We start from the raw sequence: 27,575 nt of genomic DNA, 5'->3' as shown, positions 1-27,575 counted from the left end.
AGTGTGTTTCTTGGAACTGTGGGCTCTTTCTTTCCACTATTCTTGATCGAATGGAGAATGATACCTCAAAATCCACAATACCCAGTCTTGCTCAAGTTCTATTCCAACAAATCCACCTGCCCAGACATTTAGCACGTAAGATCATGTTAGAGTAGGGGTGGGGGATGTCTGGCCAGGCCTTTCTATCTGGCCCTCAGGACTCTCCCCAGACCACACCTTCACCAGTTCGTGTTCTCTGCCCTCCTTGAGTGCTTCTTTCTGTCCAGAGCTTGTCCTTCAACTGCAATGACTCTTTGTAGAATGAACGAAGTATGAAAAAAGAAAGACGCCTTGCCTGTTTACAAACACCACCAAATCATATTTTGAAGGGATTCACCACCCATGTGACTGCATTGTACTATATTTAAGAAATAACCCTCAGGCAGAGATGAAATCAGAAGGATCAGTGCATTCTTATACCCCATGTGTAATTTTATAGTTGTACTTATTGCACTTACTCCTGCTTTTTTCTTTTTCTTTTGACTTTGTCATCATTAAAACAAACAAATAAATGAAGGCTGCTCTACATTAACCTTTCCTAACCTGGTACCCTCTGGATATTTTGGACTATGTCTCTCATCATCCCTGATTTCTGCCCATGCTGGTTGGGGTTGAGGGGAACTGTAGTCTCAAACATCTGGAGGTCACTAAGCTGCTCTAGGTCTCCTATCCCTCCTCCAATTCAAGCAGATTATACCCCACCCCCACCATAAAGTATGCTCTATAAAGCTGGAGGGACCATGCAGAGCACTTCCCCTAGAGCACAAGCTACTGCAATTAGAATGGAAGCACTCAAGTGCCCCAGGGCAGGCGCATAAGCTCTTGGACGCATCTATGGGGATCTTTATGACTTCAACCATTACATTTTTAAAAATAAATTTCATAACCGGAAAGAGCAACCAAGATTACGGTGCTTTGGATATATTGAATGCAGACTCTTGAAGATTAAGATGGAAGATGACAGGATCCCCATGTATGTGCTCTATGGGGAGCTGGCTTCAGGAACTAGGCCTGTTGGCAGACCAACTCTATATTACGAAGTCTGCAAACATAACATGAAGGCTGGCAACACTAACTCTGCCAGATAGGTATCCCATGCAGTCAATCACAGTGCCTGGAGACAGTCAGGTTGTGTATCCACAACAGTGACCAGAGGATGAATGACCGCTGGGAGGAGCACAAAGAGAAGAAATCCCATGGTGCAACTGTATCATCAAAACCAGACACCTTCATCTGCCCCACCTGTAATAAAACACATATATCATAAAACACATATAAAACCCTATATCAGTCTCTACAGCCGCAGCAGGTGCTGTAACTCTCCAACGATTTGACTTATCCGACAAATATGCACTCTTTTATTGCCTCCTGAGACAGGTGGATGGCAACAACAACAACCTGTTTAAATCTAAGATCCAAGGTTCTGTGGTTGCAACCTTATCTCAAATGAGAACCACAGAATAAGCTCTCCTGACCGTCAGTATTTCTGATGCTCTGAACTTCGAACCATTTATCTTCTGCCACAGCATATCCAAGGGTTGTCTATACTTCACACATTCTCAGATTAGATTCAATACTGAGAAAAGGTGTCAGACGAAGCTTGCATCCTTCACTGGGTAACTGGCAATAGAAATCTCTGTAACCAGGAAGTGTGTCTTGCTGGCAGTAAGCCACTGGCTTTCACCACCAGCAGACACGTTATCTATGTGGTCTGATGTGACAGTCTTGAGAGGCGCAGGCCTAAGGACCAGATGCTGCAGCTCTTCTAATTTATGGAGTCATTTTGTACACAGCCAGCTGCGCCATAACATTCTTAGGTTTAGGAGGAAAGGAAAGTGGAAATCTCTCACCACACCTGGAACATCACTTGACGTAATTATTTCTTAAGATTCTTTTGTGCCTCTTTTGACAGCAAAATGGAGTAGGAAGCACGTGGAGATTGTGATTTAAGTTTGGAAATGGCATGTTAATATGCAGGAGTACAAATAGGACTGGCACACTGACCATTGACACTGGCCACACTGCATCCCATAAAGTCAATCATGCCATTGTTTAAGGTGGCAGCTCAACTATTTCATTGCAACATGGTGTCCAAGGACACAAGTGAAGGAAGCTTGCCCCTCAGCCCTGAAGCAGTTGAGGGAAAGTCAATGAGCATGGAAAGCTTCTTCTATTGCCCACTTGCTGTAACTATAGGCTTCTCCAAAAGGGGACACAATTTTCTGCTTTAGATTTTGTTTATTAGCTTTGTATACCACCCTTGATCAATAAGCTCCAGCGTGGTTTACATCATTAAAAATATAAAACAAATATAATAGAATACAAACCAATTATAATAAGAATGATTCAATAACTCCAACAAAGAAAAGAAAAAATGGCAGCATTAAACTGTTCACCTGTATGCTGACTTTGGTGTTTCAGGATAAAAGACAAAGATAAGGATTGTTCAGTGAAGCATCTACCTCTATAGAAACCTTACCTAGCATCGTTCAAAAGTTGAATTTTATTGTTCCATTGTAACGGTTAATTTAAAAAAATAGCATCACCTGTCGATGATTAAGGTATCTTTTTTGTTCTAATAAAGTTAATTATTTTCTAAGAATAACAAAGTAGAAAGGGGTCCCAGAATAAGCCTGTGTACCCAGCAGCCAATATAAGCAAGAACCACTCATTCCCACACATCTTCTTAAGCAATCTGACAAGTGTTTATTGGAATCACAGCCAATAAATGAGAGGGTACCTGCTGAGCATTTTATGTAATATGCAGGCCATTTTTTGGCCCGCAGGGCCCTCAAAGCAACCTACAATAAAGGAATAGAAACCAAGTCAAAATTCAATCACCTCCCAACTCCCCCCTCTATTATATTGAAACAGGGAGCTCTCCTGGTATAAGGCATTTGTGATAGCACTGGGGGGGGCGCTCCCTTGGAAAACACTTTCCTTGGTGTGATTGGTTCTCAGCAACTCACCAAGTCTTCACTCTTCATCTCTTTCCCAATGCACCAACTGTCTGTCTGCAATACCCCACACTTGTTATCCTTCCTTACTCCAAACAGAGCTCCAAACGAAGTGATATATTTTGCACCAAAAACAACCAAAACAGTGGTCCTGTTGTCTTATTTGTATAATTTCAGTCACAGATTTGGGGATTCCCATAACAGTGGCGGGGGGTGGGAGTGGGGGTTGGTTCAAAAAGATTTTGGTTTTTCAGTAAGGCTTTTAAAAATATATACATATAAAGCACACATTTCCCTTAATAAAAAGATCCATGTCACCGTATCTGTTTCTGCAAAAATGCATTCCAAGTAAATTACAACAGCATGCAGATATTTGATGGGGCCTCATGGAGCTGCCAGCTCCTTTTCAACTTTCTGGTGACAAAGACTCCTCCTGATAGTTCTGCTGATGTGTATAAATCAGCCATCAGAACTACGGTTTCTCTTGTCCCAACGTATCAAAGTACTTGGATAAAGCAAGACAAATGTCACTGGCTGGCAAAAAGCATAATTGCAAACGCATAAAAAAGTAACTTCAGGAACGATAAGAGCCACTGGGGGACTTTTGCCAATTTAGTAGTTCCCTATTCCCAGCCAGCTAACAAGTAGGAAAGGCTTTCCAAGCCAAACCCCATTTTGAATTTACATTTTGATGATGCTCTGATGATTTCACAAATGCTTTCCCCCTGCAATACTCAGCATCTAGATGCATAACTATTATGTACAGCACAAGCCCCTCACCATCACCACCCAGGATTCAAAGCAATCAACTGGGAGCCAATAACACTAGCAATTATATTGTCTTATATGTATATTTCGCTTTTAGAGTCAAGATCAACTCCCAAAGGAGCTCATTATGTTTATATCCCACAATTCTTTGATAGGGCACAAGTCAATGTATATGGCTCTTCCCCGTCCTTGCTCAATTTTCTTCACAGCCACTTCCACGTTTGTTAGGCCAAGAGATATTCTGGCTCAAGGTCACCCAGTGAGTTTAGTGGGCAAGCAGGGATATGGAAGTAGGTTTCTGCAGTCCAACATTCCACAAGCCCTGACACACTAACTCTCAAGAGCTTTACAATGAAAATCCACACAAAGCTTTTATCTACCATTCATTCACATTCTTCTCACACACACTTCTTATATACAGTTGTACCTTGGGTTTGCATACGTTTTGGTTTGCATATGTTTTGGATTACAAACACATCAAGCCCAGAAGTGCGTGTCCTGGTTTGCAACCTTTTTTTTTTTTGGATTACAACCTTTTTTTTCCGATTATGAACAATTTTTTTTGGGAGGCCCCATTGGTGAAAACGCGCCTTGAGTTACAAGCTGTTTTGGTTTACAAACGGACCTCCGGAATGGATTGTGGTTGTAAACCAAGGTACCACTGTATAGGTTTTGACCTATAAAGCCTTAAACAGCTCAGGACTGCAATGCCTCAAGGACTGCCTCTTTCCTTATGAACCTACCCTAACCCTGAGATCATCTTCTGAGGCCCTCCTTCATGTACCTCCTCCGCAAGAGGTCCAGAGGGTGGCAACACAAGAACGGGGCCTTCTCTGCAGTGGCTCCCTGTCTGTGGAATGCTATCGCCAAGGAAGTTCGCCTGGCGCCTTCATTATACACCTTTAGGTGCCTGGCAAAAACATTCATAATAATAATAATAATAATTTATTATTTATTTTTTTTTTTAAACATACTTTTTATTAATTTTACAAAATACAAAAAAACAAAAAAACGGTACATACTTAAACCCCTTTTCCACCTCCTTCCTACCCACCCACATGGGTCCTCCCCTGCCACAGAAGTATCCCATGTTTGTGAACAGTCAGAAATGGTCCATTTTATGCTTGGATTTCTGTCCTCCTCCCCCTCCCCTGACCCCAAAGCCCCCCCCTGCCACCAGGGAGCTCCAGCAAACCAGGGCAGTACGCAGGAGGACATCCATCCAACCATCTATTGTTATACCAAAAAAAGAGAAAAATAGAAATAGGAAAAAAAGGGGAAAAAGAAAGGGCGAAGAAAAAAAAGAAAAAGAAAAAAACAATACAAAACAGAAAAATTTTTCTTGCATTCATAGTTGAAAAACCATATTTTATGGGCTTCCCCTCCCCCCCTTCCCCGGTTTTCATCCCTTTTTTATCATCTGCAACAGTTTCTTACTTTATAAAAATACACCTTTGTATCTTATACAACTTATAAATCAATTGTTAACATTTTCATCTAATATTCAAATCACTGAAAATTCAAACTCCCATTTTCTCTTCCCGTGCCTAATTTTTTTTTTCTCCCTCTATAAGCCTCCATATTTTCACATTTTCCAAAATCCATTCACTTTTAAATCTATAACTATTCTCAATTTAACCTTACATCCCCGATTACCGGCTCCACCCCCCCCAATCCAGCAAATTCCAAAATCAGCAGACCAGTTATAAACCTGTTAATCCATCCTTATAATCACAACATCACTTTCCCTTCACCCCACCCCCTGTTTACAGTCTCTTGCCATCCAGGTCACCATACAGGACCCCTGAATTTCTTCTCTTCTCTGCATATTTTTTCCTTCTTCCCTGTGGGCGTTCTGGAGTTCCAATAATACCAATCGTGCCCCCCTCAAAGACAGGGCACTCCATCCAACTTTTTGTAGAGTAGAGTCATCATTTTTTTCATGGTGTGTTTCATTTTGTGTTGAATCATCACAGTCCTCATCTTCATCTTTTCCTTCCCCATCATTGTCATTCTCACATTGCTCTTTTTCAGTGTCAAAAGCTTCATCTCCTAGAAAATCATATTCCGCCATCACCTCCTGAAATTTCTGCTGTAACTCCTGTCGTCGTGTCTCCTCTTGACATAACTCTATTCTTGTTTCCCACATTAAGGTCAAAACAGACCGCTGGAACTCAGGGGAACACTTTTTTGTTGACATATTTCAGTCCTGCCAAGGTCAAAACTTATCACGTGGGGTGGAATATGATCACAGTTTATTTTCTCGACTCCATTTTAACAAGCTGGCTGCATTCTTCAAGTCTTGTTAACAATAAAGTTCGAACTCACATTTCACAAGCACTTAAGCCAAAAAAGAAATTCCACAAAGTCCAGAAATACAAAGTGAAGTAAAAATTGACTTATAAATCCTGATCAACTCACTGAATTGCCTAGGCTGCCGGCTCCCGAGGGAAAGAAAGGTTTTTCTTAGGCTTTACCTCATTGCTGCAGGGCAGTCATAAACCACAGTCTCTCTCCCCTTTTCACCCTGCATCAAAGGGGATATTCTCTTTGATGCCTTTGAGGGATCCTTTTGAATTACAAATCTTCTGTTTATGGCTTCGGGTTTCTATTTACTGTCTCTTTGTTGCCGTGGGGGGGGGTGGCTTCCTCTTTTCTCCCCTCTCTCCCAGACCAAATTGTTTTATAATCCAAATCGTGAGGTTACTTACAGTCTTTTCCAATCGTTTTATTTTCGGAAGAATCCAGCGCTCTCCGCCTTCGGCTTGAAGCTTCTCCCTGCTAGAATAACGTTGCCGCTCAAAATGGCCCCCGCGACTTCTACCCTCCTCGCTCCGGAGCTCTTATTAGAGCTAACCGAAGAGTTGGGGAGTCCGGATTGGGTCTGTGCCGAGCAAATTGCCCTCGGGACGCCCTTCCCGAGGTTCTAAGGGGCGCAGCGTTGCTCTCGCTGCCCTCCCCACTCCTAGCAGAGACGGGCCGTCTCGGAGACGAGACGAAACCCCGCCGATCGACGCTGGCGCTGAATCCGGAAGCCTCTGGCGCTGAATCCGGAAGCCTCAATAATTTATTATTTATACCCCGCCCATCTGGCCGGGTTCCCCCAGCCACTCTGGGCGGCTTCCAAAAAAAAACAGAAATTATAAAATACAGAAATCCATCAAACATTAAAAGCTTCCCTAAACAGGGCTGCCTTGAGATGCCTTCTAAAGGTCTGGTAATTGTTCTCTTTGACCTCTAGTGGGAGGGCATTCCACAGGGTGGGTGCCACTACCGAGAAGGCCCTCTGCCTGGTTCCCTGTAACTTGGCTTCTCGTAATGAGGGAACCGCCAGAAGGCCCTCGGAGCTGGACCTCAGTGTCCGGGCAGAACGATGGGGGTGGAGACGCTCCTTCAGGTATACCGGACCGAGGCCGTTTAGGGCTTTAAAGGTCAACACCAACACTTTGAATTGTGCTCGGAAACGTACTGGGAGCCAATGTAGGTCTTTTAGGACCGGTGTTATGTGATCTCGGCGGCCGCTCCCAGTCACCAGTCTAGCTGCCGCATTCTGGATTAGTTGTAGTTTCCGGGTCACCTTCAAAGGTAGCCCCACGTAGAGCGCATTGCAGTAGTCCAAGCGAGAGATAACTAGAGCATGCACCACTCTGGAGAGACAGTCACTGGGCAGGTAGGGACTCAGCCTGCGTACCAGATGGAGCTGATAAACAGCTGCCCTGGACACGGAGTTGACCTGTGCCTCCATGGACAGCTGTGAGTCTAAAATGACTCCCAGGCTGCGCACCTGGTCTTTCAGGGGCACAGTTACCCCATTCAGGACCAGGGAGTCCTCCACACCCGCCCGCCTCCTGTCCCCCACAAACAGTACTTCTGTCTTGTCAGGATTCAATCTCAATCTGTTAGCCGCCATCCATCCTCCAACCGCCTCCAAGCACTCACACAGGACCTTCACCGCCTTCACTGGTTCTGATTTAAAAGAGAGGTAGAGCTGGGTATCATCAGCATACTGATGGACACCCAGCCCAAACCCCCTGATGATCTCTCCCAGTGGCTGCATATAGATGTTAAAAAGCATGGGGGAGAGGACAGAACCCTGAGGCACCCCACAAGTGAGCGCCCAGGGGTCTGAACACTCATCCCCCACCACCACTTTCTGAACACGGCCCAGGAGGAAGGAGCGGAACCACTGCATGACAGTGCCCCCAGCTCCCAAGCCCTCTAGACGGTCCAGAAGGATGTTATGGTCGATGGTGTCAAAAGCCGCTGAGAGATCCAGCAGAACAAGGAAACAGCTCTTACCTTTGTCCCTAGCCCGCCGGAGATCATCGACCAGTGCGACCAAGGCAGTTTCAGTCCCATGATGAGGCCTGAATCCTGACTGGAAGGGATCCAAATGGTCCGCTTCTTCCAGGCGTGCCTGGAGTTGAATAGAATCATAGAGTTGGAAGAGACCACAAGGGCCATCCAGTCCAACCCCCTGCCAAGCAGGAAACACCATCAAAGCATTCTTGACATATGCCTGTCAAGCCTCTGCTTAAAGACCTCCAGAAAAGGAGACTCCACTACACTCCTTGGTAGCAAATTCCACTGCCGAACAGCTCTTACTGTCAGGAAGTTCTTCCTAATGTTTAGGTGGAATCTTCTTTCTTGAAGTTTGAATCCATTGCTCTGTGTCCGCTTCTCTGGAGCAGCAGAAAACAATCTTTCTCCCTCCTCCGTATGACATCCTTTCATATATTTGAACATGGCTATCATATCACCCCTTAACCTTCTCTTCTCCAGGCTAAACATACCCAGCTCCCTAAGCCGTTCCTCATAAGGCATCGTTTCCAGGCCTTTGACCATTTTGGTTGCTCTCTTCTGGACACGTTCAAGCTTGTCAGTATCCTTGAACTGTGGTGCCCAGAACTGGACACAGTACTCCAGGTGAGGTCTGACCAGAGCAGAATACAGTGGTACTATTACTTCCCTAGATCTAGATGTTATACTCCTATTGATGCAGCCCAGAATTGCATTGGCTTTTTAAGCTGCTGCATCACACTGCTGACTCATGTCAAGTTTGTGGTCTACCAAGACTCCTAGATCCTTTTCACATGTACTGCTCTCAAGCCAGGTGTCACCCATCCTGTATTTGTGCCTTTCATTTTTTTTTGCCCAAGTGTAGTACTTTACATTTCTCCTTGTTAAAATTCATCTTGTTTGCTTTGGCCCAGTTGTCTAATCTGTTAAGGTCATTTTGAAGTGTGATCCTGTCCTCTGGGGTATTAGCCACCGCTCCCAATTTGGTGTCGTCTGCAAACTTGCTCAGGATGCCCTCAATCCCATCATCCAAGTCATTGATAAAGATGTTGAATAAGACTGGGCCCAAGACAGAACCCTGTGGCACCCCAGTAGTCACTACTCTCCAGGATGAGGAGGAGCCATTGATGAGCACCCTTTGGGTTCGGTCAGTAAGCCAGTTACAAATCCACTGTATGGTAGCATTGTCTAGCCCACATTTTACCAGCTTCTTTACAAGAATATCATGGGGCACCTTGTCAAAGGCCTTGCTGAAATCAAGATAGGCTACATCCACAGCATTCCCTTCATCTACCAGGCTTGTAATTCTGTCAAAAAATGAGATCAGATTAGTCTGACATGACTTATTTTTCAGAAACCCATGCTGACTTTTAGTGATCACAGAGTTTCTTTCTAGGTGCTCACAGACTGTTTGCTTAATGATCTGCTCTAGTATCTTTCCTGGTATTGATGTCAGGCTGACTGGGCGGTAATTGTTTGGGTCCTCTCTTTTCCCCTTTTTGAAAATAGGGACAACATTTGCCCTCCTCCAGTCTGCTGGAACTTCGCCTGTTCTCCAGGAATTCTCAAAGATTATTGCCAGTGGTTCTGAAATCACCTCTGCCAGTTCTTTTAATACTCTTGGATGTAGTTCCTTTTTAACCAGGTCTTTGGTTGATCCGATTTACATCCTATGCCCTTTAAAAATATGGTTGGGGGGTTATTGGGTTGTTTTTATTTTTATTACCGTAGGTATTTTGTGGTTTTATATTTTGATGTTATTCTGTGAACTGCACTGAGACCCCTGGGAAGAAGAAGAAGAAGAAGAAGAAGAAGAAGAAGAAGAAGAAGAAGAAGAAGAAGAAGAAGAAGAAGAAGAAGAAGAAGAAGAAGAAGAAGAAGAAGAAGAAGATGATCTCTTGGGGTTGTATATGGCAGACTCTTTTAGCCCCTGGCAGTTCCAGGATCACCTTCCAGAGGAGCTGCAGGTGGCTTCAGGGGCTGATCAAAAGCAAAGAAGCACATCACAGAAATAACCCAAAAGTTTACTGCTATCTTGTTTATAAACAGTTAGTTCTACTGTTTAGATTCATGGTAGTGTTAGAGCAAATAGATAGTTACACACACACACACACACACACACACACTACTTCAACCACTGAGCTCTCCTGTTGTTGTTGTTTAGTCGTTTAGTCGTGTCCGACTCTTCGTGACCCCATGGACCATAGCACGCCAGGCACTCCTAATCCTTTACTTGGAATTTGTAATCTTACATTGAAAAATAGGAGATACACATATAGATGTACATACGGGGGGAAGGTGTTGGGCTGAACATGGCTACAGATAACAAAGACTGCTTTAAGAACCATAGTTTGCAAGCCCAATTCAAACCATCAAACCATTTCGAGGACAATCCTGGTTAGCTTCAATCGTGTTTCTGCCAAAGCCAACATAACAATAATCAAATGACAGAAGGGAGACTGTAATTTGTATGTGTGGGGGAGAAGGGAGATGGAGCATGAGCTCACAGCATTGCAAGCCACATTTTTAGTAGTCCCAAGCCATTCATTTTCTTATCCCTAAGCTTGGCACTACAAATAAGACCTATTTTTAGCTGTTTTTAATAGTTTCCCACTCTACAGGTAGATATTGCCTTGAAATACACCTTACTGTTTTCTTCGTTTAACCCAGTCAAAATTGACCATGGCTATCACATTAAGTAGCACTAAATGGAGCCAACATCAAGCTTAACTCATTTCCAACACACACCAAGGAAACAGCAACAGTCTGCAATATTACTTACCATTTCATCCATTTACAAGATGGGATGGATGAAGATTAATCCTGGCTTAAGAACTAAAACAGATTCTGGCTACATTAAACTAGAGTGAGACTAGAGATGCTAAATTGGCACAGGAAAATCATTTGTCAACGGTACTGGTGGAACATCTGGACTGTACATCAGGGAAGAGGCCTTAGATCAATAGTGAAGTACTCGCTCTGCTTGCAGAAGATCCCCACATCTCCAATTAAAATGTCTCATACAGGGGAAACCAAGGAGGGTCGCTGCCAGATAACATGCACAATAAGTGCCCAAGTTTCCTATTTTCTGCCTTTAAATCTACTTAAAGCAAGCAATCAACTTGACTAAAACAGAACTTCTACCTATTACAAGGATCGGGTACAACTTCTGTACGGTTCCATCAAGACTGATTTTGAGATGTCATGAAACTTTGAATCATAGAGTTGGAAGAGACCACAAGGGCCATCCAGTCCATCCCCCTGCCAAGCAGAGATAGGTGAGCATCTTCCACCCAATCACCTCCTTCCCCAAAGTGAAGCACTTTGGGTTGGATCAAAGACAAGTGAAGCTGTTTTACCCAAAACCCATTTTCACTAACAATTTCCCAAACCCCTAAAAACTGAGATAGCATTCACTGATTTGTGTACAAGAGTACAACTTGGAAAAAACTACCTCCAGTAGGGGACTCTTCCATCCTCAAGGATCTCATGCAGGTTTTATCTCCACCACCATGGGCGTATGGATGTGCAGGCAGCGTTTTAATATAATCTTATTGCTTATCATTGGAGAAAGGCATCCAGAAAGACTGGGTGGAGTGCAAACAACAACCCACTGCTTTTCAGCCGCCTGTTCCAAGGCCTTCAATTCTGGGTGCTATTTGCCCCTGTCCCCCTGCTTTGAGCCATTTTGGGTCTAACAATGTGGGTGGTTAGAGAAGAATCTGGGAGCTTTTAGTACTTACCTCTCCTTTGAAGTGAGCATTACACCAAGCCCCTGAAACTCATTTTTGGGCCTGAATCTGAAGGACTTCACCAGTTATCTCTAGCAGCAAGAGATCCATCAACTACTGAGTTCCTTCCTTTCCTAAAGATCCTGCAGAAATCTCTTAAAGAATCCAGCGTACATATGAGTTTGCAAAGTTATCATGATGTTATAATTCAGCCTCTTCCTTGCCCATCCATTAGGCTGGTGTGATTGCTGGCCAAGGCAAGAGTTGCACAGCAGCCTGGGCAACCTCTAGGAATATCCCAGTTTAAAAACAATCTTTCTTGGACAGCTGGAGTTATTTATTTGAACACAGCCAAAGAACTGGCTCAATTACCCTAACCAGTTACTGCTTGAACAGACTCTTGGAATCAGAGCAATTCACAATAAATTCTGGTCAAATAGGCCCCAGGCAGAAATCTCAAAGCACACACACAAATACGGAACTCATTTTCCAGCTGAAAGCCTTACACAGGTACTTAGCAAGTGGGACATTCAACAAAATGTTTCAGTGTAGAACACTCCTGTTAAGGATTTCAGCCAGTCAGCCGTATTATTTTCCAGTAGAGTTGGTCGCATTCCCCTCTCAGCACCCCCAGATCTTCCATCTCCAACTGTTAGCATTTTATACCCATTTAGCACCCACCCCCCAATCCCTTGGGTGTTTTTATGCAAACTTCAGGTTCTGTCCTGTTGAGACCCCTCCCCATCATGTGTGGATATTGCTACAAAAGGATCCACTTGAGTTCAATAAGAATATATAGGATTGCTATGACCATGAAACAATCTAATTCAAAATGGGCCTTGATAACCCTTGGACAGTGAACCAATTATTTGTCTTCACTTTAAAGTCTTCATCTATAGCCTAAATTATGCTGTCCGGTTACTTATCTGCCTACTTGTGCACATTCTTTCAGCTGGTGGCTGTGGAAATAGAAACCATCTGCTCAGTTCCCTCCTTCCATTTCCTATCAACTGTCCGAAACCTTGTTTGCAGAGGTCTGATAGTGCTATTTTTGTTATTGGGCTTTTCTGTTTGTCTTTTGAGACCTGCATTTTCATTATGGAAGTCACCAGGCCAATACTTCGCTGGTCTACAGCCGGGTTGCCAAACTTTGTGCCAATGGACACATTTGGAATTTTGAGAAAGTCCTGTAAATGCTAGGCACAAAATGGCTTGGGGCGGGGTGGGGGCATGACCAAATGGTTACCGCAAATAAAAGCAGAAAAAGAGGCAGGACAAAAGAAGGCTGCAGACATATCCCACCCCCTAAAACAAGCCGTCAATGTGGGAAAAGGCACCGACATCAGCCACTACCACCCTTTACTCACAGTGATAAAGTTATTTACATCTCTACACTGTTCAAAATGTATGGAAGGGTAGGGATTCAATCCTGCCATCCAATGCAATGTCGGCATGTTCAATGTAGGAGAGGCTGATCCAGTTCAAGTAAGAACTGAGCAGGGGGGGGCCTGTTCCTGGTGCATTGTGTATTTTGGAGGGGATATTTACTGAGACGTTTTGCAAGTGTCATGGCAGGTACTGGAAGCCACGTAGCATGGGCGGCTACTGCTCTAAAGGTAACCCAGGTCATGAAGACGACCTCACTAAGTGGAATGGAAAGTTGCTTATCCTCAAATGCATGCTACTGTGGTAATAAATTTTAATATTCTCAGGAATTTTTGTTTTCCAAATATAAATTTTTTAATGGTTCTTTTTTTGGCCGTTTCTCTCCCTTACTACCATTCTTTAATAGGGTTATATTATTTTATATATTGATAATCACCTTGAGTTTTTTATGCTTTTTAAAAGGTGGGATAGAAATATTTAAAACTAAAAATGAATGCCAAGTTTTAGACATATCATATAGTGCAACACACTTGTAATACACCGATTAAAGGGGTTTATAGTGTTAAGAAGTAGTGCAGATTTTCTTTTAGGGAAGACAGTTCAGGGGCAGACTAGCCAAGCTTAGCTCCCCAGCGGAAAAACAATTATTGGCTCAGGATTTTTTTGACATGTGATTGTCGATACATTCACATTGATTTGTGACCTACCCTGTTTCCCCTATTTTAAGAAGTAGTCATAAAATAAGCCATAGCAAGATTTTTAAGCATTCAAGGAATATAAGCCATACCCTGAAAATAAGACATACCTGTAGTGATAGGCGCAGCAGCAATGCCGACCGCGGCAGGAGGAGGGGGAAAAATAAGACATCCCTGAAAATAAGACATAGTGGTTCTTTTGTTTTTCTTTAGGAAAAATAAATATAAGACGATGTCTTATTTTCGGAGAAACACGGCATCTGAAGACATGCCTGTTTGCCCAAGGAGAGTTACTGTGTTTGTTTGGTTTTTTTTAACCAATTTCATCAGTTGGGGGGGGGGGAAGCCCACCAAGTGCTACACTGTGAGGTACCCACCACTATAGTGTTAGGAGTTGGCATGAGTAGCAGGAAAAGGGCTTGCCACTGTCCTTGAAGTTGAAGGCAGTGTCAAAACACTGTTGCCTGAAGGAGGTGTAGCAGCCAGGAGAGAGGATTGGGGTGCTGATCAGGTGGGAAAGACCTCTGTGATTTGTCACATGATCAGAAGAATACCAGAGAGCTCCCACCACCATACAAATGAGACCAAGTATGGGGACATGGGGTGGTGATATTAAGAACAGAAGGAGGACCTTTTTTGTTGAATCAACTCCTGCTAGAAATTGGACAGATTTGTTGGATTTTTTGACATCAATTGAGATTTGACTTTCCTTATATTTTTATGCTTTGACAAACTGACTTTCATTCTTATGTTTTGTGTAAATTCGTTTTCTGTTTTTCTGTTAGCTACTTTGCGTTTCCCTCAAGGAGGAAATGTGGGATATGGGCAATAAATCTGACCCTCAAAGCAGAACCTGCCTACATTTTCACAACCACTACCTCATCACAAAACACTTAAAAGGGGTGTCTGGGGTTTGAAGGATGAAGTTAAGATTCCTATGATTCTTTTTAAACCCTATTGAGAACAGCATAAAGAAATTCTTAAGCTATTAGGTAATAAAGTACCTGTCCAGCACCTTCCACAGAGCTTTCCACGCACACACAGCTGTTCAAGTATCAAACTCTGCAGCTGTGGATCTACAGCACGGGTGTCAAACACAAGGCCCGGGGGCCAAATCCGGCCCGCCAGACCTCGTCATGTGGCCCGCCGAGCGCCCCAGCCAGCGGGACCCAGCAGTGGGACCTTGCTGCTGAAGCGCCGCGCCAACAAAGCGCTGACAAACAGCTGGGGCCGGGGAAATGCTTTTTGCCCCTGGGTCCCTTCGCGCTCTTTTCTGGCACTGAATCAAGGCGGCGACCCCCCCTTCCCTTTCTTTCTTCCTCTCTCTCGTTCTTATTCTTTCTTTCCCTCTCCTTCCTTCCTTCTTTATCTCTGTCTTCTCTCCCTCTTTCTTTTTCTTTCCTTCTTTATTCCTTCTTTCCTACTCTTCTTTCTTTCACCTCTTTCCTTCCTCTCTCCCTCCTGCTCCCTCTTTTCTTCCTTCCTTCCTTCCTTCCTTCCTTCCTTCCTTCCTTCCTTCCTTCCTTCCTTCCTTCCTTCTCAACTTTCTTCCTCTCCCTCATTCTTATTCTTTCGTTCCCTCTACTTCCTTCCTTCTTTCTCCCTTTCCGTCTTCTCTCCTTCTTTTTCTTTCCTTCTTTATTCCCTTCCTTATTTCCTACTCTTCTTTCTCTCCCCTTTCCTTCCTCTCTCCCTCCCACTCCCTCTTTTCTCTTTCTTTCTTTCTTTCTTTCTTTCTTTCTTTCTTTCTTTCTCCCTCCCCTCCCCTCCCCTCCCCTCCCTCTCCCTCTCCTCAGAAACATAGGATGCTGCTTTATACTTCTGGCCCTTAAACCCTGGAACCAGGAGAGCAGCTTCAGTGAGTCAACCTCAGCCAGTCCCTTTGGTGAAGGGTGGTGTCTCACTGGCAGAACATCTGTCCTGCATGCAGAAGGACCCCAGCATCTCCAGGTACTAGTAGCTCTGCAAAGGTCCTGCATGAAACCCTAGCGAGCCTCCACCACCTAGTGCAGTTACCAAAAATCATTTTTCAATAAATTTTACAATAATTGTACATTTGAATATCTACTTGCCATTATTCTGACTATGTTTCTGCTTTCAGAGCTAATTATTACTTACATTATTACAAAAAACAGTAATAATTGAATGCAGTGACAATAATTTATGAGAATAAAGAGTGGACACATAGTCCTACAGATACAACCGGCCCTTTGACCAAACTGCTGATGCGGCCCCCGATGAATTTGAGTTTGACACCCCTGATCTACAGGGTCCAACCAGGCATTATATTACACTCATTCATGATGTACTGAAACAAGAACACAGCCCCAAAATCTTAGCTACTTATGTCAAGACCAGCCCCCTACTTATTCAAACTCGCTTGATGCAAGCTAAGGAAAAGCAACAACATATAGTTGGAACCCAAGAGCTTCTTTCTTTCTTCTGAGAAGCAGACAGTTTCTCACAGCCATATCAAACTGCATTAGAAATTTTGCTTCAAAATCAATAAGGTGCTTTGTCATGTGGCACACACGACTGATGTTCAGAGACAGAAGTCGAAAGTCCTCTAGGCACATGAAACTGATTGCACAGCTGTTTGGATACGGGCTCATGTTTGTTGCTGGAAACACCCTAAGAGATACTGAAGTTCATGATTAGGGGTAATACAGTGGTACCTCCAGTTGCGCACGGGATCTGTTCCAGAGCTCCAATCAGATCCCGAAGAATTCGCAACCGGAGGTGCCTGTTCTGCACATGCATGCGGCACGGTAGAGAACTTCTATGCATGTGCGGCAAAACCCAGAAAAATGCTTCCAGGTTTGCCGTGTTTGCATCCTGAAGGATACACAACCAGGGGTGTGTGTATTCAGAGGTACCACTGTACTCTCAAATTACCACACTGTTTTTAGAATACATACATGCTGATAATGTTAGCACCATAACTGAGTATTGCATATTAACAGAGAAAGGGATGCTGATTTAGGAAAAAGCAGGAATTGCCAAGCAGCATAAAATTATTCTGCACCTTCAATGCAGTCTTCTGGCATTCAAAACTTAAGGCAGCACCAAGTCTGTGTGTATGAACCAAATGGCCCACACTAATTCAGTCCAAATCTGAAAGTGTGCTAATATATTAAACGTAAATTTCTAAATTGTTTTCTGTATTTCAAGCAAAGTTATTACCTGTTTAGCATTTATTACCAAGAGACGTTTTGCAAGGTTCTCTGTCTTAAGATGGGTGGGGTACCCTTTACAGCAGAGGGCCGCATTCCCGTCCAGCAACCACATTCTCAGAGTGGGGAGCACTAAGGCAAAACTAGTGGAGAATTGAGTGTAACACTCATCATGGTACAGCAGGCTACTTTCTATACCCACACCTCTATTCTCCATCCAGAAAAGCAAGAGGCATTAATGGTTCGCATTTGCATATGATATTATAGCTACCGGTAGGTAAAAACGCTGAAGGGGAGTATGAAGTAAGGCTGGTGACGGATGATGGGGTGTAAGTCCCAAGGACTAGACAGAGGCCTGGAGGTCCACATATGACCCACCCACACACCCCGGCCTGAGGTAGAACCGAAAAAGCATCCAAATGAACCATAGGCTGCCTCATCCACAGTTTAGATGCGTTCGGAATAGGAGCACATGCACAACCATCCAGTTTATAAACGTCACGTCTGACTAAACCCAAGTAACAAATGAAAGTTAGTATTAAGGGTATAACGCAAGAGGGAACATTGGACTAAGTGAGGATAGGAGACACACTTTGCTTCTGTAGGAATCAAGGTTTAGATGAATGGGTGGGAAGGAAGAGGGCTTTCAACATACGGTAACTTTCCCCCTCATACAGCAGGCATTCATAAATTCATTGGAGGCAGGAGGAGAATTACAAAAATCTGTTCCAGGTCAGTTCATTTTGGAGTTGGGGGGAGAGGAGTGCTTCCAGACCAGAATCTGCTCAAATATGCCATGCTATTTACAAAAAATAAAAGAAATAATAAAAAAGATGAGGGTAATTCTGGTTCACATAGAAGCATCTTAAATACACAAGGTTTGTAGAATTGCATTTGCAGGGGTGCACAACCTGCGGCTCTCTGGATGTTTCTGGACTACAACTCCCATCATCCCCGATTACTGGCTATGCTGGCTGGGCTGATGGGAGTTGTAGTCCAGAAACATCTGGAGGGGTGCAAGTTGTGCACCCCTGGCTTATCCAAACATAAATTCCAGTCTGCAGAAAATGTTGGTTACAAATGTAAACAAAGGATGAAAATCTTGCAGTGACTCAGGCTATTTTTGTGACCTGTCATTCAGTTATTAAATTTCAAGGAAAACCTGCTAGTGAAAAAACAGGAAGCTAGGACTGTGATCCAATTTCAAAACCGTTACTTCCTTGGGACCTTAGATTTTATGCCCAGCAATACTTTACCATCGGGGACCAGTAGCCATTCTTGATTACTCTCTCCATTCAGAACTTTTCCTTAGCACTGCTACATGCCACAAGGCAGCTAACCATGTCTGAGAATAAATCAAATTTCCCAGAGAATAAATTGGGTTCAGAGGCTCCGCTGCCAATCTGCTTTCTAAAGGTCTATCGATCTGCAGGGAGAAATGTTTTTCAGAAGAGAAACTTCCACAGGGTATAGAAAATTAAAAGTGATAAATTCATGTGCTCACTCAAAAGCCTTCAGCTGTTTTACCAAATCAGTGTGGCCAAGAAAAAGGCATCTCAACTACCAATATATAAAATTTTAAAAGCCCAACTTTTCAGCCACAACAGAAAATAACAGAGGATAAAATGAGAACTATAAGCGACACACACAATCTGATTTGAAGCAGCCATTTATCTGCAACTTCAGGTTTTAACTTCCGCTGTGAAATGCCTATTTCTGGGGAACAAAGATGCTCTGTATCTTTTGCCAGTGACATCTTGATGGACTGAAGCTTGCACGTTAAAATAAATGATTCTATGTGCTGTAATGCTGCCCTAACAAGAATGCCTGCTGATGCTTCATCCCCACAAAAAACTTCTAGGTTATTAGTCATGATCAAGAACTTTGCTTGTAGTTTGGTGGGTTAACAAAGCAGAACTCCAACCACCGAAGAATGAACTGTTTCAACAAGTGACCACATGAAGCCACAAGCGAATGCCACTCATACCACAATATGAAACCAGAGCCAAGACCCCTCCTTATAAGGAGGAAGTGGGGGAACCAGGCTAGAAGGCTAAGGGAGCAGTTTAGTCCACATAGTAGCTAACAAGACTCTTCTCATTTTTGTTGTGATGGAGAGAGCAGATCTCTCACTTAAAAAGTATACTTTGCAGTTTTAGCCCCAAGGTTCACAGAGCATTCATCCTAGGGGGACACACATATGCAAGGATTTCTTTTAAGACTCCAAGATCAACCTGGAAAATAATTAAATATTAAAACAGTCCACAGATGTTATCCAATTTCACCTACCATTGCTTCCAGGTATAAAAATAATCCATATTCTGTTTGAACTTCTACAGTCAGGCACATTATGTCAATTATTGATGCAGCAAAGAGGTGAGCTGATGAGGAGCGACGTTTGGAAGACTATCATTTAGATGAGGTAGGTTTTTAAACTAGTGAATTAGGTTTAAGCCATCACCGAAAACTAGGATTCCACTTTTTATCCACTGGACTCATGATACAGGTTCAATAAGATTACGCATTATTGATATCATAATTTATGCTCCTCCAAGGAACTTAAGGCAACGTATTTATTTCTCTCTACCCACCTACCAATCTCTTCACTATAACCCTTTGAAGTAGGTTAAGCAGAGAATTTGTGACTAGCCCAAGGTCTCCCAGTGAGTTTCATGGCTGAAAAGGAAACTGAAGCTAGGCTCCCTGATGCAAACCTAATATTTTAACCGCTGTGCCACAACCACCCTTTCAAATCCTGGCTTTTAATTTTGTTTACTGGTTTTCAGTCAGTGTTCTGGATAACTCTAAGGCTTCATGCAGTCTTATTAGGGTTCTCTCAGGTGGAAATCAGCAATGGTAGACAGGATTCCCTGAAAACTAGCTTGTGTATCACTGCTGATCTTTCTCTACAACATGTAGCTGTAGGAGAATATTAGGTGTGTTCTGGATCACATTCATGCACAGTGATGGCAAAGCCCCATTAGAACAGAAAGCAAGCCTAGATCATGGCCTAGAATCCCCTGCAAAAGCAAACAAATTCATCTGAAGGATTCCCCTAGTACAGTGGTTTTCAACCGGTGTGTCATGGCATCCTGGGATGCCTTGAATGATGGCCAGGGGTGTCATGGGCAACATTGGCCTCTGTCCCTTCCCTCCCTCCTCCGATGCCCTCTCACATCTCTGTCTCCCAAAGGTTTGCACAGCTGTTTGTTGCAGCAGCCCTGGCTATAAGCTCCCCAGGCAAATGCTGCCTCTGGGTCTGGTTGCCAGGAGCTGAAGCGGCCTCGGAGTAAGCAAGTAAGCGGGTGAGGGAGGGAGCCAGTCTGCTTGCCCTTGCTGTTGAGGACAGACCAATCCCAGGCCCCTGTGGGGCAGGGTGAGGAGGCACCTCTCCTTGGGGCGGGGCGGGGGGACAGCCCAGAGACCAGGGGCAGCAGCTGTCCAGAGGACTCCCAATGAGAGGGGAGAGGAGAGGAGGCTGAGCGAACACTCCACAAGGGAGGGTGTTCAAAAAAGGGTGAGAAACTGCCAGCTCTGCAGGCAGGGGGTGACATAACTGGGCTTCTGAGCCCTACAGGGGTGCTGCAGAAAGAATGTAGTTGGTCAAGGGAGCCGTGGACTCAAAAAGGTTGAAAACCTCTGCCCTAGTATAAAAAAGCACTGTCCTAGCAACAAAAATGAAAGTGTCTGAAGATGTACAATTAAAAGCATGCAATAGCTAATTATGTTACCAAGCAGCAAGGTTAGAATATAGATGTGTCATCTTTCCTGCCACAAAACCCCAGGTATGTACACAACACTACCTTGGCAACCCACATGAAAGCTTTCGTGGTGGAGGCAAATCTGGATGGCTTTGGAGTCAGACAGAAGACAAGGATTATCTTGATTGGACCACTGCATAAACTTACCCACCCACCTGCAAGTGGGTGCCCTGTTACAGCATCAACCCAAAGCGTCTAATTTTAGAACTTCCTTTTCTTCACAGATCCTGTCTTGGCATAGGAGGCTGGGTTGTTTGTAGCCAGAGGGTGGGGGCCTTGAAGCCAAAGTTCTATGATGCTTTCCTTAGGCAAGCCACTGTCCTTTGTCTCACATACATACCCATCTGAAAGATTCTCCTGGCCAACCTCTCAGGGTTAGAATGAGATAATAAAGTGAAGCACCATGGAATGCAATGTTAAATGCTTAGTATTGTTACCAGTACAGATCCATGGACCTGGATTATGAGCCTTGTTTGCTCCCTGCTCCTGGGCTTGTCAGGAAAATCCCAGGCAACCAGAAGCCTGTGCTTCTTCAAATAATATGTTGACAACAAGGAATCTGAAATATTTGTTCAGCCAAGCACAAGGGTGGTACCAAGCAATCTGAAACTCACTTCCTCAAATAAGAAGAATTCAGGTCATTTTCTCCATACCCCACTCTAATCCAGTTGTCTTTCAGCCTTGGATGAGGTCCTGATAATGCAAACTTTCAAAGGTGGGTCTCTATTTCTACACAGCCAGGATTAAAGGAGAATATTGCAGCACTTGGAAGTCTGCACTGAGAACAGTGGTGCTATCCACAGGGTATTTCACCCCGCTGGGACTACAAGATACGGAAGCACTAAAAAAAAAAATCGTGTTCTCATAGCTATTTATACAGCACTGTCTGAATACATTACCACCAAATATGTTAAAAGCAGCTGAAGGGAACAGCTTTACATGCAATGTGGAATCATCTTTCTGATCTCACAAGACACCTTCCCCCTCCCCAAAATGCAGGAAGCAGTGAAGAGGTGGACTGCTGTAGTGTCTGAGCGCTAGTGTCTGATGTTGGGCCGGTATGGTCTTGGGGTGGCCAGCATTTCATGGCCATTGCAAGACCAAATGAGAATGCCTGCTACCAGCCTTGTGAGACTGGGACTTAGGAGATGCTATAAAAGGCCGTGTCCCACACCATACAGCCTCTGTTTGGAGGCTGGGTAGGAACACTTTAATGCTGTCCAAGCTGCCTGTGAATGGGCATGCTTTTCACCTTCCCTGGGTGAAAATCATGTTATGTATGGTGTAGTTCATACTTCTTCTGATTAAAAGGACCAGTGTGACAGCTGGCACATGGGACAAAAAAGGAGGGCCCAGAAATCCCTGCCTTTGTAAATAAAGAACGTAAGAGCTCCTCCAGGGAGGGAGAGGTGTCTGTACTTGGCTAATGGGAAAAGCAACAGAGCAGGGCTAGTCCGCTGATCTGTGCAACTGGTGGATGGTACCTGCTTGCAGCTTAACTCCACTCTCTTTTTTAAGTCTCAAGCACAGCACCCAAGCAGCATATAAGTAATGAGACAGCCAGGCCAGTTGCATATGTGTAGAGAGTATGAGTTCCCCAGCCCCTTCCTCTCCCCTAACTTTTACCAATATTCACAGCTGAACTTTTATATATTTAGTAATGATTGATAGGACTGAAGCTGCCTGGTACAGAGTCAGACAACTGGTCCTTCCATCTTAGCACTGTCTACACTGTGTGGCAGGGGCTCTCCAAGGTTTCATACGAGGGACTTTCACATCCCTACTTGAAGATAGAATGCAAGGCAGATGCTCTGCCACTGAACCATGGCCCTTTAAATCCATTATTAATCTCTTCATTTTCACCACAAAGCAGTCAGTTACACCAGCAGGACAGAAACCCACAAACATGGCAACTGCAAAGCATATTTAGTCAATGATTAATTTAGTAGCAATATGGACAAATCCTTCTGGTTTTTTTTACGAAATTATATTATAGCTTAGGACTTGTTTCCTAGTTTTCTTTGTGACTGCTGAAGACCAGTAAGAGCACATCCTCTTAACACCACCTAAGAACCAAGATCAACAGCATGAAAGCTTGGTAGCCTGTCCAAATTCATAGGGAAACTCCCTTCAGATGCAGATTTGTTTGTTACAGCCCTTCCTCGGCTAATTTTTGAAAACGAAATGCTAGGATCTCTCTGGTTGGGTGTTGAGGTTAAGATATGGTATAATAAAGCTTACTTGTTTCACTCTAATGATGCACTGTTATCTATTGTGAGAATCCAAGACAAGGAATTATAAACCCCCTTATTTTGTTCTGTTATCTTCGGCTATTAAAGGATTCAGTCAGGCACAAGCAAAGCAGAAATGCCTCTGGCCAATTAGGAACTCCTGACTTAGTTTTTAGTATGCAAACATATTCATTATCACAATTATTCAGAAGGGAACACAGTCTACAATTCCAAACAACCACACAACTACCCCAGTGACTCTGAAAGCCTGAGAAATGGAGGAAGCAAAAAACTAGAGATTTGCCCTATGTTAACAAGGGTGCTAATTCAGGACAGAAATCCCAAAGTATGTCTGATATCTGATTGTGCAAACAAGCTCCAGGACCCAAAACAAAATGTTTGGAGAACTCATGTTCCAAGATTCATGTCCTTTTTCCAGGGTACTCCATTCCAGTCCCCACCTTTCCTCCCCACTCCACCCCCATTTTATGTTTTCTCTCCAAGTCAGCCCCAATATTTTTTGTATTTCTGCAAACCTGAGTCCCTCCTTGAGTGCATAGATGGCTTCACAATGATCCATACACTCTGAGAACCAAGTTCACTAGGAGTATATGAGATTTCCATTAATAGGTATATCAGGTCTTTGGTATAACTCATATTAGTATGAACAGTACCACAAATCAGCACTTTACTAATTTCATCTGAATCTACTTCTGGGAAGTTGGCATTGTTAAAAAATACTAAAGAAGTTTACACATAGGACAGGTTTTCCACTCAGATGAGTCATTTGCAGCTCAACCCTAAGGCACGAGAACTTTCAATAAAGCTGCAGTATTCATTTCAGGTAGAGAAATGGCAGATTCTTTGTGTAGTAAAATCTTGAGTAAGAATAAATATGTCTTGTAGTCAAGGCTTTTCAGTCATTGCTCTGAAGTTGCACCTAACAGGACAGGTGCATCTTGGACTCTGCCCAAGCTCTGCTCCTATCTGCAGTAACATGAGCTGATTGCAAAGGCAAAAGGAAAGTCTATTCTCTCATTAGAATAGTAAAGAATAGAATGCACCAATTTCACTCTGCAGTGACTTATTTCCAAGTACCCTAAAACCAAATCATAATGCTTTTGCACATACACACTATTTCAAAGCAAAAACCAAGCACTCTCTCAAATTATTTAAAGGAGCTAAAAAATCAAATGAGGAGTGAAAATAAATATTGGGAGTGAAATATTGCATTCAAAGTATTAGTGCAGGAAGCAAAATGGAGCTACCAAAACTGCACCATCATCTTCTGAGATGCAGTGGTACCTCACAAGACGAAATTAGTTCGTTCCACAAGTCATTTCGTGTTGCGATAATTTCGTCTTGCGAAGCATGGTTTCCCATAGGAATGCACTGAAATTTAATTAATGCGCTCCTATGGGCAAAAAAAAGCACAAAAAAGGGCGCCGAATCACCCGCCACGGCCGGAAGTCTTTAAGGTTCTGGGGAGGGGGAAGCAGGAGGGCCAGGGGTCTCCTCCCGCCGCAGCCTCCGCTCCTTCAGGTGCTGCCGCTGTTCCCGTCAAGGGTTGCCTGGCGAGCCCCGCTGCTGCTCCTGCTGGATCCCGCCAGTCCACCAGGGAGGAGCCGCGGAGGCCGGCATGGCTGCCGAGGAGGGCAAGGCCGTAGCAGGAGGCAGAAGCAGCGGCCGTGGACGTCACCCCCGCCCGCGACAGCGGAGTCCTAAAGGTAAGCGGCAGCAACTTCCCTTCCCGTCGCGAGGCTGCTTCGTCTTGCGAAGCACGGCCATAGGCGACTTCGTTTTGCGAGTCTTCAAAAAAATTGCCTTGCGGGGTACCACTGTACAGTATAGGAATTTTACAGACACAGCAAGAAAATGAAGGCCCTTAAAGCCTTCTCCACTTGCTGAACTGCAAAAGACAGCTGCTCTCTGCTTTAGCTGAAAATGTTCTGATAGTACAACAGAGTAACAGCAGCCCTTCATTGTGGGAAGGGATTCATCTTGTCAGAGCAATGCAGAAGCATCAAATAGGAATACTTTACACCTGATAAATACCACTACAGGCAAATTCAAGTTACTTTTAACATTTGACATTTTATTATGTTTTTATATTCTACTGGAAGCCACCCAGGGTGGCTGGGGAAACCCAGCCAGATGGGCAGGGTATAAATAATAAATTATTATTATTATTATAACTACTACTACTACTACTACTACTACTACTACTAAACTTTCTGGTACCTCGGTATAACAGGAAATAAAATAAAACAGCATGCAATACATCTATATACTGCTCAAGCATAAACGACATTAAGTTAAAAGTCTCCAAAGCACAGCAGGCATATCCTTCAAATACTGTTGAAACAATAAACTGTTTCACTTCTCTGGAGATGCTAATCTGTTTGTAGAACATTCCCTTTTAATTCTTTTAAAACCAATACAGATAAGAGAAAATGGTGTTTAGAATGTGTTTAGTATAAATAATATTTGGAGCTTATTTTTGTTCTTAAAAGCAATCAATTGCTGCCACCACATTTTTCTATGAAATCCATTGCTGGCTCATTTTACCCAGAATTCAATGCACAACTGAAGTGACATTTTATCAATGATCTTCAATAAAGTTTGACCAAAGGCACACATGCTACACTGCTAAACTAAGGTACATGCAAGAGCTTTCATAGCTACTAAACTGTAAGTTTCCCACCTTTGCCCACCCACCCACAAAATGCAAATGGAGCCATATACTCTTTCTGAACCAACCAAGGGGCTTTCGTTGATGAGAAGTGGCATTGAAATAAACTAACAACAACATGTCTTGCTACAAAGATCTTACCTGTTGCTTCAATGTATTCAATGCATCTCTCAATAAAAATGGGAATGGGCTTCTCTGGTGTCACTACAGTGGACAAAGGCACCCCGAAATAGTTGCTCTCCCATGTAGCTTTTGTGATAGATGGCCGAGGCTTAGGCTTTGGTTTCTGTAGAGAAGAATTTACCAGAGTTAATATTGTTGGAAACATACGTTATACAATAAATAATGAAGCAATGGGTTTAATGAGGCTTTACCTAAGTAACCAAGAGGTCAATAATATAAGAAACTGGGACGATAAAAGACACAACTTGTTAGTCAAAAACAAGCTGTGCTTCTTATTATACATATGTGCTCAATTTGCTATAAAGCTATGGTTGCTATTGCTACATAAGTAGAATGTGAGTTCATACAACTATATATAATGCTTTAAATATAAAAAGGTAACATTTAAAAATAAAGCTTAAAAGGAAACATTTATAAACTACTTGGAATGATACCACCTGCCACAGCAAATGCTACACAAACAGTTTCACAGTAATAAAAATAATTTGAACACCAGATACCTTTTACACCTGACTAGCAGGGAGTGAAATAGCAGCAAATACAAAATCCAACAAGGAAACCTTCTGCACCTCCTCTTCCAAACTAGAATGCTATGGTGCAAGGTACATTTTGTTCGCTTACAAAAAAATGCTGTGAAGCCAACAGGTATTTTCTTCCCACAGTGGATAAAGAACAGCAAACAAATAAGGATTGTTTCTGTCTAAACCAATCCTATTCTCAAGCAACAATGTGCCAAGAACAGCTAAGAGCAACAGGCAAGGAAGGCACAAAGCGTCAGGTCAAGTGACATGTTTATTCCAAGACAGCGATTCACAAACTCTATCCGGGTGAGCCTTTGAGTAAAAGTGTGTGATTTTTTTGGGGGGGGGGAGCGTGGCTCCACGGAGGTTCACTTGGAGCACCAAGGGAAAGCTTATACTTAGAGATGTGAAGGGCCAGAAAAAAACCAGAAAATTTGGGGGGGGGAACCATTTCCCACCCTTTTTTTCCTGAAGGCTTTTTTGTTTTTTCCCAAAAAATTAAATACTGTGGAGAGGAAATATGAATAATTGTTACTTCTGGATTTTTAAAAATTGTTTTGTGGAGTTTTTTTGTTCCACATAAACTAGTAAACAGTTCAGGAGATTGTTGCTCCATTTGTTACAAATACAAATAAATATTATTTTAAAAGTAAATTCTGTTTGTAATAATTGTTTGGATACACTATATTTTTAATGTGCTACCGCAGTTGTGATAATTTTATGCCCATTAAAATTGTACACATTTTATGTTTCTAAAGTAACAGAATGACTTTCAAACTGGAAAAGAAAAAATAAGTGCTAATGTAGCATTTTTTTTTCAATTTTTCCGAAAATTTTCACTTTTTCCCCAGAAAAAAACGGGAAAAAACAGGTTTATTTTCCCCAAGCTTCAAAATTTCTGGAAATTTTACATCTCTACTTATACTTCAAAAGCAGGAAAAACAAACCAAGCAGCAAAGAGAAAAACAGAATGGCCCACTTAGGGAGAGATGGAAGGGCAAATGTATCTTCTCAATATACAGTATGGCTGAACTTCCCCTAGTGAAGGAGTAGCCAGCGTGGTGCCTTCTAGACTCTCATCAGGTCCAGCTAGCATGGCCAATGATCAGGAATGATGGGAGCTGTAATCCAGCAACATT

At 43.2% G+C, this 27,575-nt stretch overlaps 1 protein-coding gene across 1 annotated transcript in view; it reads right to left on the bottom strand.

The window, feature by feature from the left end:
• Nucleotides 1-27,575, bottom strand: part of ARHGAP35 (Rho GTPase activating protein 35) — a 101,139-nt gene that overhangs the window by 15,161 nt on the left and 58,403 nt on the right. The window contains exon 3 of the mRNA XM_035120790.2: nucleotides 25,874-26,018. Coding sequence (XP_034976681.1) covers nucleotides 25,874-26,018 — 145 coding nt within the window. The remainder of the gene's footprint in view (nucleotides 1-25,873; nucleotides 26,019-27,575) is intronic.

This window comes from Zootoca vivipara, chromosome 6, assembly GCF_963506605.1.
Source record: "Zootoca vivipara chromosome 6, rZooViv1.1, whole genome shotgun sequence".
In the NCBI taxonomy this organism is placed as follows: Eukaryota; Metazoa; Chordata; class Lepidosauria; order Squamata; family Lacertidae; genus Zootoca; species Zootoca vivipara.
This window is presented reverse-complemented; position numbering and strand designations above follow the sequence as displayed.